Raw genomic sequence first — 14,382 nt, 5'->3', positions numbered from 1 at the left:
TGACCATGTAGTCAAAGGTCTTATGTTAAAAGCATGTATTTAATCTGTGTCTGGAGTGTAGACTAAGAACTGCAGGGTGCACTCTAGGATATTTCCACAGCAAATAGGAAGTAGCAAGAGATTATAGGCCTAACCACAAATCTGACCCTGAGATTGTGGGTCAGTCAAGGACCATACGAAGACATTCATAAGGAGAGGTTGTTTAAGTTTGGAACTTTATCCTTACATAATTTCTTGGTAAATAATGTAAATAGCACAGATAGCTGAATATGATTTGATGTAAGCCCCACGTATAAATACAAAGACATCCATTTGGGAAAAAATGCTGAATAAATATGGTACACAGAACATTCAAGAGCATCTCAGAGAGATAATGTGCATGAAGTTCATTCAAAGCCTAAAACAAACCAAACCATCCAGAAAATCCTTCAAATTTGCAATCCAGTACAGCATAAACAAATGTAGCAAACTCACAAAGCTCAGTACTGTCCTCTTGTGGTAGGCTAATTACTAACAAGTACAACTACAGATTGTCACTGTAACCCTATTCTACAGTAAAAGGCTAAAAGCCCAATATAGTCGAGTGAACATATCGAGTGAACAACTGGGAGAATCAGATAAGCCAAAACAATTCATTTACAGAGGCTGTGAGAACCAGCTGTTATCAAACAGCTCTTTATTCATTTTAAGAGTAACTATTTGGCTTTGTATTATGCTGAGGACAATTATGAGTTTGCCTATTGTGTTTGCATATGTGTCTGAGAGTGTTTGCATATTGTGTTTCTGCCCTGCCAGCTGTTGTTTCTCTAATGCACATAATTTACACAAGTATTATTCCTCTAATCCTTTATTATAGCAAGATGGTTTACAGGTGTTTACAGTGCCTGCAATTTGAGAATAAATATCTGACATGCACTGATGACATATTTGACACCTCATGAAAAGTATCACCAAATGTCAACTAACCTTATGACAGCATCTGCATCAGAATCAGGCCAATGGGCTTTATCAGAGCAGGATCCACTGCAGGATTTACTCTCTTCTTCATATAGACTGGCCTGAGAGGTTGCACGCTCTTTGGGGTCAGGCACTGTGGGTGATTCCGGGCAAGCCAGAGTAGCAAAGCTCAGTTCAATGATCTGCTTGGCACTTTCACAGATCTTGCTCTGGATCTCAGGCGTGAGGGTCGGGAAGTCAAAGGTGAAGACTGGTGTGCCACTGGGGGTTATGTCTTCACTATCCAGACTGCTGTAGGAGGTTCCCTTGGCACGGTGTGACTCCATAATACTCTCAAAGTGCCTGCTGAAAGAGTCCAAGCCATCTGAAGAGGTCCTGCAGGGGCTGGTCACAGAGATAGGAGATTTCAAAGCCGTCTGGCTGTCAGGCTGGCTGTCTGGGGGACTGCAAGAAGAACATACAGTATGTCAGGGATGACATCAAACCTATGAGTTGTATGTCTGCATATGTGTAAATTAATTAATATCTGAAATCAGGTCTCTTTGATCTGTCCTGTGTCAGACAGTTTGGCTCAATTATGTGAGAGATTATTTTATCATTCACTTGGTAACACTTTACAATAAGGTTCCATTCGTTAACATTAGTTAATGCATTAGGTATCGTGAACAAATAATTAACCATATATTTTTACAGCATTTATTTATCATTGTTAATGCTAGTAAATAAAAACTAAATTTTTCATTGTTAAGTTCATGTTAGTTCATACTGCATTAACTAATGTTAACTAATGCAACCTTTGATTTTAAAAATGTACAAGTACATTTTTAAATGAACATTAACTAAGATTAACAAAATGCAGTAAAAGTATTGTTCATTGTTAGTTCATGTTAAAGGTGCATTCAGTACGTTTTTGTTCACATTGTCTTGGACTTACACTAACACCTAGCGGCTTGGATGCAGCATTATTTAAAATCAATAGTTTTCAGTTTCAGATGCCATTGTAGAAATGTAGTATTCACAGTCAGCCATGATTACTTTAATCAATGAGTGAAAGTGTCAAATAACAGGATGGTTACAGAGATTAAGTGAGTAGTATTCGGCTGGTCATGTGATTTTATCATGGCAGCCCCCATGTGCGGAACCTCACCATGTTATACAGCTTTTACAAGGTTACTGTTATGACTGGAGTCTTCATCTCATGTGAATGGTTATGATTTTAGGCATATGTTTCAACATTACAATTCATTTCTTTAGAACTAAAACTTTTTAAATGAGGAAAAAAATCCTGAGTGCAACTTTAACTTATGTTGTTAACTAATGTTAACAAATGGAACGTTATTGTAAAGTGTTACCATTCACTTTTGACTGGAAAAATAAAAAACGTTTTGTTTCAGTGTTGGCTTAGCTGCACTTTAGCATTGTAGGGCAGATTGGTTTTGCTTCAGGAACCTTTAGGATTTTGTATTTGACATCAAGTGGCAACCCAGCACAGCACCAATATGTTTAATTGTAAACAATGTCCTTAAAATCAAACAATAACATTTATAAAATTTAACAAGATTTGATTCATTTGCACCAACATATTGTAGCGTTTGAATGACTTGTTAGACTTTAGATTGGAGATTTGACCTTTAACATAAAAAAAAGAAAAAAAGATATGGAAACAGTTTTGTCATTCTTTAAAAAAAGTTGATAAGCCTATCTATTTTTATATCTATCTTGTTTACTAACTATGCAGGATTGTATTGTTATGTGCATTTTATTATTTGCATTTAGCATATTTTTTTTTGTTGTTGTTTTTTTCCATAACAGACCTGCAACCCATTTTTGGGTCACAACCCACCAGTTGACAACCACTGCTACAGTGTAATCCTTTTCCACACTCACCCCCTCAGCAATCGGCTAAACACCTCATCCCACTCAGGTGCAGCATTTTGCCTCTTTTTGTCGCCTTGCATCCTCACGCTGGCCCAGCTTACCACCTCCTCATCCTGCAGCTCCTCCTCACCATCCGAATGTGGGCACAGGTCTCCCTCTAGCGGACTGCTGCTGCTTGTGCCTGAGGTCCCTAGCACACTCCGATTACTGCCAAAGGCAGAGTCCACCTCTTCCTGTTCTGCCAGAATCACTTCATCTAAGTCTGTTTCCCTGTAACAGCATAAGGGCACTGCATCTATGTCTGTCTCTGAATATTTCACAGTCTGTTTGATGCTGCAGGTCTTCTTAGGCGAAGACCCCATTGCAGGGGCATGGTTGATCAACTCCACTTCTACATGCTGAACATCATGTGCAGTTAAAGACGTAGATGAGGGTTGATTGGATGCAGGAGACTCACTGGAACAGCCACTGGAGGAGCCTGAATGTGTGAAGAAAAGAAAATGAAAGGATGGTAAATATAATTCCGCCGGAGACAACACTAGGTTACGTCTCAAGTTCTGTTGCACTTTTTTTTTATATAAATATTTGGGGTCTGTGACAGGGCGGAGGGTGGGACCGGGTCGTGATTATACATACCCGGTCCCTGATCAGACCTAGCCTCCAAGAGGGATAAAGGCCGACTGCGGAAGGTGGTGCGACGAGAGAGAGAGAAATAGTTTACGGTCTGCGTGTCATGTGTGTTTGTGTCTTTGGTTTCAGTTTTACATGAAACTATTATTTATATTGTCAAGCCGGTTCTCGCATCCTCCTAAATCCTTTCCCTTATATTCCCTTGTAAAGGGAATTGTATTACTTTAAGATTTAACACAAAGTAGGCATGCACTTTGACTTTATCTGTATCTATTTTAGTAACATCTTTTATTGGTCAGTTCGACTCACTTTCCCCTCCTTAACTCTGTCTTTGACATCAATGAAATAGATAGCACCTACCGACAGAAGACAACACTACGATCTAGGGATGGGCAGATCAATAATAATGTATCGATAATTCCGATACCGATGTGGTATCAAGAATATCGATCCTCACATTAAAATATCGATTCTAACAAGTGATCTTATTATTTAGATTACATGAATATGAATGCATCTCATAAGCTTCGAATTCAAATTGTTGCACAGGCACCAGAACATCTTGAACTGCAGAAATGCTAAAATACACCAGCAGTCAGACAGTGTTCACCCTTTCAGTCATAGCGCTCATTCAAAGAGAGAGCAGAGCTTTCCTGAGGTAAAGATAGAAAAACGGCATTTGGAGTTATTCACATTAAGTAATGACAAACCTAGACATGACATGTATTATAATGGGCTTGTGTGACAATTTATACAGGTTTATTTAAATTCAGAAGTGTTTAAACATTGATAATGATCTTTAATCCTTGTTAATAAATGATACACATATGAAAACTTACCATGGATTTACTGTATATAAAATATACATATATATATATATATATATATATATATATATATATATATATATTGTATTAACCATGACTAGTAACCATGTTTTTTTTCTTTCTTTCTGTGAGAAAAGTGAAAAAAAATGTGTAACACATCAGCAATATGAAAGATCTCTGAATTAAATAAATACAGAGCTTAGGCTACAAAATGAAAATAAATAAATGATTGCATTTTCTTGTGTCTTGTTAATTTTACTAAAGTTATTTTAATTAATATTTTACTTTTAATAAATTTACTTCACACCAATCTAATTTTATTTATAAATAAATAAATAAATAAAATAAAATAAAATAGAAAGATTGAACAATTTATACAGGTAAGTATTTGTGGGACGTTTTAATCCAAATCAGCAAATACATTTGGATACAATTATAGAAATCTTTTTCATGTTTGTGCATCATCCAAAGTGTATTTGCAAGCGTGATCAGCCTTTATGAATTTTCAACATTTTGTGTGGCCTATAGGTTATTAATCTAAAAGAGGAGAAAGACGTAGGCCTACTATAACCCACCTTTTTTGTTTTGTCCAATGTGAATAGAGAAGTTTGTAATTTTTCTTTCCACAAGTCTTTTTATTTCACAATGAATATGTGCTTGTGGTTGCTCATTATTACTGCAGGCTTCCTCATGTTCATTCCCAACAGCTGTCATTTTCTGTATTTGTGATCAAACTGTCTTATTATCAGCCTATTTGACAAAATCCATCTTTCTTGTAAATGTGAGCCTATGCTTGTGATGAGTGGTACTGGAGCAACGGAAATGCTGATGTCCTGACTTTTAGAGAGAGAAAAAAAAATGATCCTCTGTGGTGGGCAAATTTCACAGTTTTGCTTCTATTCTGCAACACTCCCGTAACGTGAGTTAAGTTTAATGATTGGGACGATTGGGACCATAGTCAGCTACGATGTATATCATACAGTCTGACATAATGTCGCACAGTGTGCCATGGTGATATCAATGAGTTAATATTGTACAGACTGACAAGCAACAATCGTAAAGGACTATTATAAATCGTACCATGTGCATCCACCATAAGGTGTATAGAGAGATAGACAGACAAACAGTATTTATAGTGTTGATTGTAATTGTATGTCAATATGGTGTCATTAATTTTTTGGGACTTTCAGGAGTGTGTGGATCCTCGTGTGTTGTCGAAACAAATGATGTCGTCATCGGCTAAAACGCATGCGCAGGTTACTTTACTTCCTGATCCAGTGCGCACCCGCATCCGAGTTGCTTTCACATTCACGCAAATCACGCTACAGTTCCATTGCAAACTAACACAGACCACCTCCTACAGGTAGTCTCGTGTTCTGTACCATGGTGCACTCCCTGGTCAGCATGAAGCTTTCACATTACCAATTTTTCATGCGAACCGTGCTCTGTTTTGAACTAAATTGCCAGTGTGAAAGTACCCTAAAACTAAAAAATCATCGAATCTATCTGAAGGCTATTTGAATCACAGATAAATCAGGCCATTTTTAAGGAATGCAAAATACAATATAAAACCTAAATACAGTTAACTATCAATCTATTAAAATGCAATTACACTAAGTAGCATGTGCAACACCTTACAAAATGATGAGCGGGGAAAGAAACAGCCAAGTTTAACAGTGGAAATCCTAATGGCATGCCATGGAGGATGAGGCTTGTTGCAGAATTGGATTACATTCATTATGAGGCAAAGAGCTTGTTTACAAGGAGAGGCAAATTAAATAGAGAGGGACAATATTTCAGGTAATTGGTTTAAGGAAATCTAGGGTGGGCATTTCTAGGATATTCTCACCTTTTGAATCATGTTGGTCCTCTGAATGGGTCCCAAACAGGAACTCCCATTTGGCACGTGCAGTCTTCTGAGAGTGCAAGGATGGCCGCAATCCACTTTCAGACTAAAACCCAAAATTAAATTATCAACTAACTTTGTGTAAAACTAACTTCTTCATATGTTAACAGAAGCGTCATGGCCATTCAAATTGTGGTGAAAAAGTGGATTTTTTATTAAACTTTAACATTTTAATTGTTTTACATTACAGGTAAATAAAAAAAAAAGATCGCTGTATACATTTGGCCAATACAACTGAGTTGCACATCCACAGATAGGGCAGAATTAATGCACAGGCCATAAAGCCCCGAGGCCTGTGGCTACAGGGGGGCCCCAACTCCCTGGGGTGGTGGGGGGTGCACTCGTGACAACTGCCACTCTATTCGCCCCGGTAGACATTGTGGGAGGATGCACAGGTAAATGCATAAATTGGGAGATATTGATATAAACATGGAGTGCAAGATCATAGAGTAAAAACATTCCGCCAAGGGACACCAAGGGCCCAGCAGAGCGGTAAGACCCAGCGGTCAGCTGTACCTTAATCATTTGCTTGAACCTGAAAATTCATAGTCATAATTTACTTTTTGTCATGTCTCTTCAAACTCAACTTTTTCAAATAGCACAAAAAGAGGTTTCATCATTTTTTTTTTTTTATCAAAGTCGGATGTAATTTTGATTGGTAAAAAGATGGCAAAAAACATGTTAAGTCAATTTAAACAAATTTAAACAAATATTGTTCCACTATACAAACACTTCTTACACTTAAGTAAAGTATTATTCTTTTCTTTTCTTATGTCTTATGTTGTATCTTGCTTTGGAAAAGAAGTGAGCAAGGGTTAGAAGTGATGCATTTACATTTACATTTATGCATTTGGCAGACGCTTTTATCCAAAGCGACTTACAGTGCACTTATTACAGGGACAATCCCCCTGGAGCAACCTGGAGTTAAGTGTCTTGCTCAAGGATACAATGATGGTGGCTGTGGGGATCGAACCAGCGACCTTCTGATTACCAGTTATGTGCTTTAGTCCACTATGCCGCCACCACTACCATATTTAAAGAAATATGTGCACAACGCCCCTGTATATTAATGTGTAAAAATGGACAGTGAACAGATATGCTGAATGGTACAAAAACAAAGCAAATATATAGATAAATCTACAATCTGAAAAACAGACCAAATGAAGTGTACTGAGATAGTTATATCACCTGTATGCCTGTGTTTCCAGAGTCAGAACTCTTCTGGCTGGTTTTGCTCGATGTCTCTGAGGATGTAAAATCTATCTTCTGCAGAGTGCTCTCTAAAAGGCTGACCATGACTCCACTGGAGCTCTTTGATGCTGTACCACTCCACTCCCTGTTAGCCCTATTTTCACATTTTATCTCATTGTGATCTACTGAAACCCAAAAATTATTATCTTGACAACCCTGTATAACTGGACTTTTCCTTTTATGATTTTCCACCTCCCTAATGTTCTCATTTTCTCTAGCTGAGCATTCCTCTCTCCTATGCATTTGCTGAGAGGTCCAACTCAGTGGTGTCTCAGTGTTATGCCTTGTGAAAGTTCTCCTGCTGATATCTGGTCTGTCTTTAAGACCTCTGTTATAGGGTGTCTCAAACTGCCTGTCCTCATTTCCAGAAGTATAATTGTATCTTGTGTTTTGGGGAGGCTGGTGTCGATGCATTGTGGGACTGTCATTTACACCCAACTGTGTTCTCTCTATCCGTGGGTCTTGTATGGGAGAGGGAGAGATTACATCCAGACAGTGCAACCTTGCTGGAGCTACAGGGGATGTACTTCCTATGTGGGGCAAAAGAGTCTGACAAGAATGGAGAGTAGTCTTGATAGACTCTTGCTTCCAGTTGTGCTTCGGAACTGGAGGGTTGCCGTCAGAGTGAGTCTTTCCTCCAGAGCCCAAAAAGCTATCATCGAGTTGAGCCTCTCTGGAATGGTGCCCTAACATGGGGCTGTCAGGCCTCACTGTGTCTGATGATAAAGGAGTTGGGGACGGAGTCCTGCTTGCCCCCATATATATGGAGAGTTTGGTGGCTTCCTCCACTAGTTTACAAGCCATCTCAGGACTTCTGGCTGGTGACACACTCCTCCTTCCAATTAGTTGATTAGTTCCTTCTTCTACCTTATTTTGGCAGTTGGCCAGGCTGAAATTAACTCTGTGGGCTAGCCGTGGACTATCACTCATGGTATGAACAATTCTTTGGTTGCATGTTGGTTGAGTTACAATATTCGCTGGAAATTCGTGTTGAATATCTGTAGGCTTACAGGATGGTAAATTTGGGCGATACCTATATCCTTGTGGGTGGGATTGGTTGTTGCTGAGAGGTGGCATGGTAAAGTAGGTCTGCTTGGCATGGTTAGACAGTTGTTCTGTAGCAGGACTCCTGGTAAGTCTGTACAAAGATCTGTTCCGCTCATGGTCTACAAGTGTTGTGTTAAAGGGCAGAGATTTAGAACTGCATGGCAACATGGGTGACCCAGACCAAGACCGACAGCGTATGTTGCTCTCTTCTCCTGATGTCATGTCCTCTATCAGGACTGTTGGTGGCCAGTCTTTTCCTAAGTTGTGGGGAGCCATATTCCTCCAATGCACTATGCGTGGCTTCTCTGGCAGTGGAGTCTAAAATTGCCTGTCTGAATATAGGGGTGCCCATATGTGAGTTTCGCAGAGTTTGACTAATGTTTTTTGAGCTACAGCTATTCATGGACTCCAAGCTGTTGAACCACACTGGGTCACTAAGCCTCTTCCTGAGGTTGAGGGGAGTAGCTCGATCTTCCATGGCTTTGTTCAATGGATTCTGAGGCTCGCTTTGGCCCAAAGTGCTACACTGACCCTCCACAGACTTAATTTGAGCTTTTTCAATGTAACTGAAAGTGGCAATAGAGTGCTTCCCTTCCTCCCCTCGTATAGATGGGCTGCAGGCCTTGCGAGTTGCACTGGGTGTAGGAGGGGGAGTAAACCATCCTGAGAAATGAGATTCCCTCACATAGAAGGAGTCACTTTCCAATGGAGCACACACCAGGTGACATGTATTTCCTGTGGGCACTGTTTGAAGGGCAGAGAGTAACTGGTTTGTCTCATCATAAGGTAGGCTCTGTTGGTGTTGGATGGCTGGTTGGTCTAATTGGTCATGCCCTGGATGTAGCTGAAAACTTACTGAGTGTCTGGATGTTGATTTACTGGAGGCCAGGCTCTGTGTGCTGCTGCCAGCTTTATGCAGGACTCCACGAGGGGAGATCTGGCCATGTGGGGCATTAGGGACACCATACTGAGACTGATGAAGAATATCTGGTGCTGGCAACATGAGGGTGTCTGTTTCCTTCACATCTCCCAGGTCTTTTGCCTCTTCATCTACAGATCTCACCTCCACATACAGGTGAATTATTTTGCCTGACTGAGACATCACCCACGGAAAGCAGCCTGGAGATTGTACTATAGCACAATGCTTGTTCTCTGTGATTGATTACTCACACTTGTCATCTTGTTTTCTCAGGAATTTTGTGGGCATTTGCATCAGGGATAGAGTCTGGATGGGATCAAATCATCTCACAATCACCTATCATAGACAAAAAGAGTACATATAAGTAAATAATTGGAATTGTTTTTTCATCTGTTATACAGTTAATTTAGTCTGAGACATTGCTGTACAGTATAAGATTTATACATGTATCTACATATTAGCCCATATCCAATATTATCCAATATTAAACTTATATTTTGAACACTCATTTGGGGTAAAAACTTATTTAAAAGGAGGAAACCACTAAAAGATCTCAGCTTTTTTTTTTTTTTTTTTTTAAAGAAACTTGTGAAATAAGTTTAAACAGACTGACTGTCTGTCACAAGCGGATCTATACGTGTAACATGCTAAGGAATCTAAAGCAAATTTCATACATAAACACCTTGGAACTGCTGCTGGCAGTCATTTCTCTGTCTAATTCCCTGTTCATATTAAACCTGTACATAGTACGAAATCATACTATTGACTTAATGCTCTCAAAAAGTTTATTGTAATGAATAAATGATTACTGCAACAAGAGATAATAACTTGTCTTGAATGAATTAATGAATGAAATCTTAGATCTACTAGATGAGTGGATTTTTGAAGACATCTAAGTTGGGGACATTAACATCTAGGAAAATATACACACAGATGGTGCATGTGCAAAATACCGAGAGCAAGACGGAGACCCAAGAGCAGAGGAACAGTTCAAAGGATTTATTAACAGTAAATAATAAAGTTCAGCAATGTAATGAGGAATCCTCCGATGAGCGCTCCCGCAGGTGATCGCACGTGCCGTGACAGCTGGGAGCAGAGCCGTGAGGAAACCTCCACAGAGCACAGCTGACATGCAGCAAACTGGAAGGCTATCACTTTCCCTACACGCGGGTAGAGATGAGGAATCCTCTATTGAAGATTTGTGAGCGCAGAGAACAAACACACAGCAAGCCTGAAGGCAACCACACACCCGGCATGCGGGCAGAGATGGACAACCAAACATACACAAGACAGGACCAACTAGACAGAGAGAGTGAGGTTAGTAAGTAACTTAACACAACTAACATCCACAATCAACAAACTAAGACATACTACATTCAACAATCAGCCATGAACATGACACATGAGGGGATAAAAATGGGCAGGAACAAACAAGGTGCCGCTTGCCGGCTCAAAGTTTGAATGATTAGTGTTCCCATGGAAACAATCAGGGTTCCCATGGAAACACTGATTTTGTGATCCAGTGACTCCTGAAACACGTGAGGTAGATACGTAAACACGATTTGTCTAAAACAAACAGAACATGGAGCATGAGTGTCCGGATCCCGACACAGACCAAAACTGAACCATACAGGAAGTCAGGATCCAGACACCATGCTCCGGACATGAAACAAGACAGACAGAAAAGCGCATGGTGGTAACACACAACTGGACCTGTGCGCTCAAACAAAGAACGTACACGAATCACAAGACATGGGATGATAATGTCATGATCCCATCAGAAAAAACCCAATCTGACAGAGTGACAGGACTGTGACATCACCAAAGACCGCACGGCAGTAACTCACACCTGGACCTATGCGCTCAACACAAAGACAGGACACAAGACAGAACATGGGGCGATAATGTCATGGTTCCATCAGACAAAAATACAACCTGACAAATTGATAGCATATGATATACTTTTTAAAATTTTAAATGTAACGGTGTCATATGGAGATAAAAATTAAAACATATATTAATAATATTAACTTTTGTCATCACCTGTGAAGTTGCATATTTCATGTTTAAACTTCTCAGCTGAAATTGTATGGTTTGTACAACCACATTTGAAGCCACAACTTGTACAGTTGGTACCCTATAACTATCTTTCTCCTGTAAATTTTTTCAGAAAGGCCTTAACATCTTCATTACCTTAGACTCTTAGACAGTTTACTTTAATACACCCAGTGTATACCCCTGTAGCTCAGAGAGACATTACAAACTGCTTTTGAGGCTTCACTGTGTTGATCCACATAACCCAGTCTAACCTCTCACATGGTCTGACACAGCTGCTTGGGTTCTGTCAGGTCTTGTGAGAGTGGGAAAGTGTTGCTGTCTGAGGCTGGACGTGAGCCAGGTGTTGTATTGAATTGACTGAGTTGTATGTGACCAGCTGCACGACCACCACTGCAGTTATGGGGGAGGAGGAGGGGAAGGATAGTGGATGTTTTTCATCAGAGACCACACGTGCATATAAACATGTATAGAAGCTCTCTATCTCTCTCTACCAATCTCTCTCTCTCTCTCTCTCTCTCTCTCTCTCTCTCATACACACAATACAAATGCTTCATATTTATTTGTAAAAAGTTATTCATCAAATGAACACACCATACACTAACAACACCACACAAAACCACACAAGCCAGCTAGAACAACTAATAGCTGGAATCAGAGCAACACAAAATGCTGTGTAAATAAAATGTTCTCATCTTGTGATTGCAGATAGTTGCCAATGGCTGATTGTTGGGGTGTCATTAGCAGATTTGACATGTTCTGTCGCAAAGACCTTTTTTACTGCAGTGTTCTTGCAGTCATTTAGCCCAAATGTATTGACTATAGACCACTTGACTATGTGCTAACAAGCCACAGAAGTAACTTTATCCGTTTTACATGTTCCAAGGTAACCTGTAACAACTTGAAATTGATCCCCCTTTATAGTCTTTGGATCAAATTCCTTAACTGAAAGAGCATGCTATATTCCTAAAAAAGAAATGCCCTTTTTTGATGAATTTGCTATTACAAATGGAAATGTTTATGTAGCAAAAATATATTTTAAATATATTTGTACTCTATGGAGCTGCATCAAAGTAATAAACATTTAAAAAATATAAAAACATTAAGAGTAGTTGCTCTAAAGCTGATGGTTTTACTTACAATGCCTGTATCTTAGCTATGCTTCAGCAAGCACCGCAAAATTCAGTAAAATTTAAAGTACAATTTAAGCTCATTTAGGGAACAAAGACTTGATCTTCAGATTTAAAGTCATTTCAATCTTTCACTAAGTTAGATATGCTTCAACAAGTCCCAAACAAACAGGAATTTAGGGCTCTTTTAGTTTTTATTTTATATATATATATATATATATATATATATATATATATATATATATATATATATATATATATATATAGTATAGACATACATACTGTATATATATACAATATATAAACTGTAACGTATATATATATATATATATATATATATATATATATATATATATATATACATACATATACACACACACACACACACAGTATATCTTTAATCTTGCTGACCTTCATTTGATAGCACTGGTCTAAAATGTTCATTAGTTATTGGCTTTTTCTCAGTTTAAATAATTAAAATCCAGTTTTGATATATAGTATTTCATTCATTCCCATAAAAAAAATGGAAGAAAGTATTTCAAACACATATATTTATATACCTCTGTATATATATATTCTGTTACCCAGGTCATTTGCTACTACAAATAGGATTCCCCCACCCCCTCCTCTAGTCTACTGTAACTGTTACATGAACAGGAAGATAGAAACCAGTTACATCATGTAAACCCCTCCCTTTACCTGTTGACCTGTTCGACTGCTCCTTCCAATCAGCTTCATTGCAGCAGTGGGAACAGAGTATTTTTCCTCCTACAGAGCCTTCAAAAAAATTGCCTATTCATTTATGTGTAGTCTCTGTACCTCCCTCTCTTGTCTTCTCCACAGACAAACAACTCTGGTCTGTCCTACTAGCTCACTCATGCTGGATTTACGCCACCCACATGACTTGTGCGTTTCCTCCAACGCCCCTGCCGCACACTGAAAACCTGCCATAGTCCAACAAGACTTCCTGCACTCAAGCTGTCACTCATGGTCTTAAGACCTACCTTGTTCCAGAATTAATCCAATCTGGTTAGCCGCCTCCCAGTCTGTTCAGTGAAGTAGTGCATTTTGCTCTCACAGAGTGACAGATGGCAAAAGGTTCAGCTCACTCTACAGACAGGGCCTGGTTGAGCAAAGGCCCCTTTTAAATACACTTCTACAGAAACAAGTATTGGGAAAAGGGGATTGGGATTACAACCAGTGATCCAAACAGAAACAATACTGAGCCTCAGAAGACAAACTCTTACCACAGGCAGAAATTAAAATAAATTAATAAAGGTTGTGGTATCAAGGCCCAACACATAAAATCTACATTTAAACTTGTGCCAGTTGCTTTTAAATTAAAATAAAAGGATCAGAGGGAAATTTAGAAAAAGGAAAAAACTGTTATAAGACACATCTCTAATCAAAGCTCTTGGCAAAACTAAGCTTTGACTATGTGATATACTGGACATTTTACATAGTCATTCAGATATTACACGCAATCTGCACAGTATGTGGGGACAGGATTGTGTAACATAAATCAGCAAAACTTCTCATTATTGTGCGTCTTGACACATTGAGCTATGGTGCTCATGCAGGTGACACAGGTTTGAGTCCCTCCAACAATATGTCCCAATCCTTTTCACCCTCTATCTACTGATAATTTGCTGTCATCTCTTAACTTTAAATGGGTGGTTGACATTACATCAGCGATGTGCTAGTATTGTTAGGAATCAGACAAGGAGAGACGAGGAGTGAGGATCTAAGTTCAGTTCTTTAATGAGGAAACAAACGGTGAAC

The 14,382-nt window shown here is 39.0% G+C and overlaps 1 protein-coding gene across 1 annotated transcript; it reads right to left on the bottom strand.

The window, feature by feature from the left end:
• Window positions 1-865: 865 nt before the first annotated feature.
• Window positions 866-13,430, bottom strand: LOC127660340 (uncharacterized). The gene is made up of 6 exons (XM_052150466.1): window positions 13,300-13,430; window positions 7,387-9,751; window positions 6,142-6,244; window positions 2,845-3,313; window positions 967-1,401; window positions 866-884 (listed from the first exon to the last, which is right to left on the bottom strand). Exons 2-6 carry the CDS (start codon window positions 8,770-8,772, stop codon window positions 866-868), a joined length of 2,412 nt encoding a protein of 803 aa, XP_052006426.1. The 5' UTR covers window positions 8,773-9,751; window positions 13,300-13,430.
• Window positions 13,431-14,382: the final 952 nt, after the last annotated feature.

This window comes from Xyrauchen texanus, chromosome 20 (genome assembly GCF_025860055.1).
Source record: "Xyrauchen texanus isolate HMW12.3.18 chromosome 20, RBS_HiC_50CHRs, whole genome shotgun sequence".
NCBI lineage: Eukaryota > Metazoa > Chordata > Actinopteri > Cypriniformes > Catostomidae > Xyrauchen > Xyrauchen texanus.
Note: the sequence above shows the minus strand (reverse complement) of the source record. Positions and strands in the feature narration are given on the sequence as shown.

Bases quoted from the DNA above. Each gene is read 5' to 3' on its own strand.
- LOC127660340 (XM_052150466.1), bottom strand. From the start codon at position 8,772: ATGGCTCCCCACAACTTAGGAAAAGACTGGCCACCAACAGTCCTGATA. The intron at 6,245-7,386 runs GTGATATAACTA...TTTGGGTTTTAG, and splicing joins CTGGAAACACAGGCATACAG to TCTGAAAGTGGATTGCGGCC. The intron at 3,314-6,141 runs GTGAGAATATCC...TCACACATTCAG, and splicing joins GGACCAACATGATTCAAAAG to GCTCCTCCAGTGGCTGTTCC.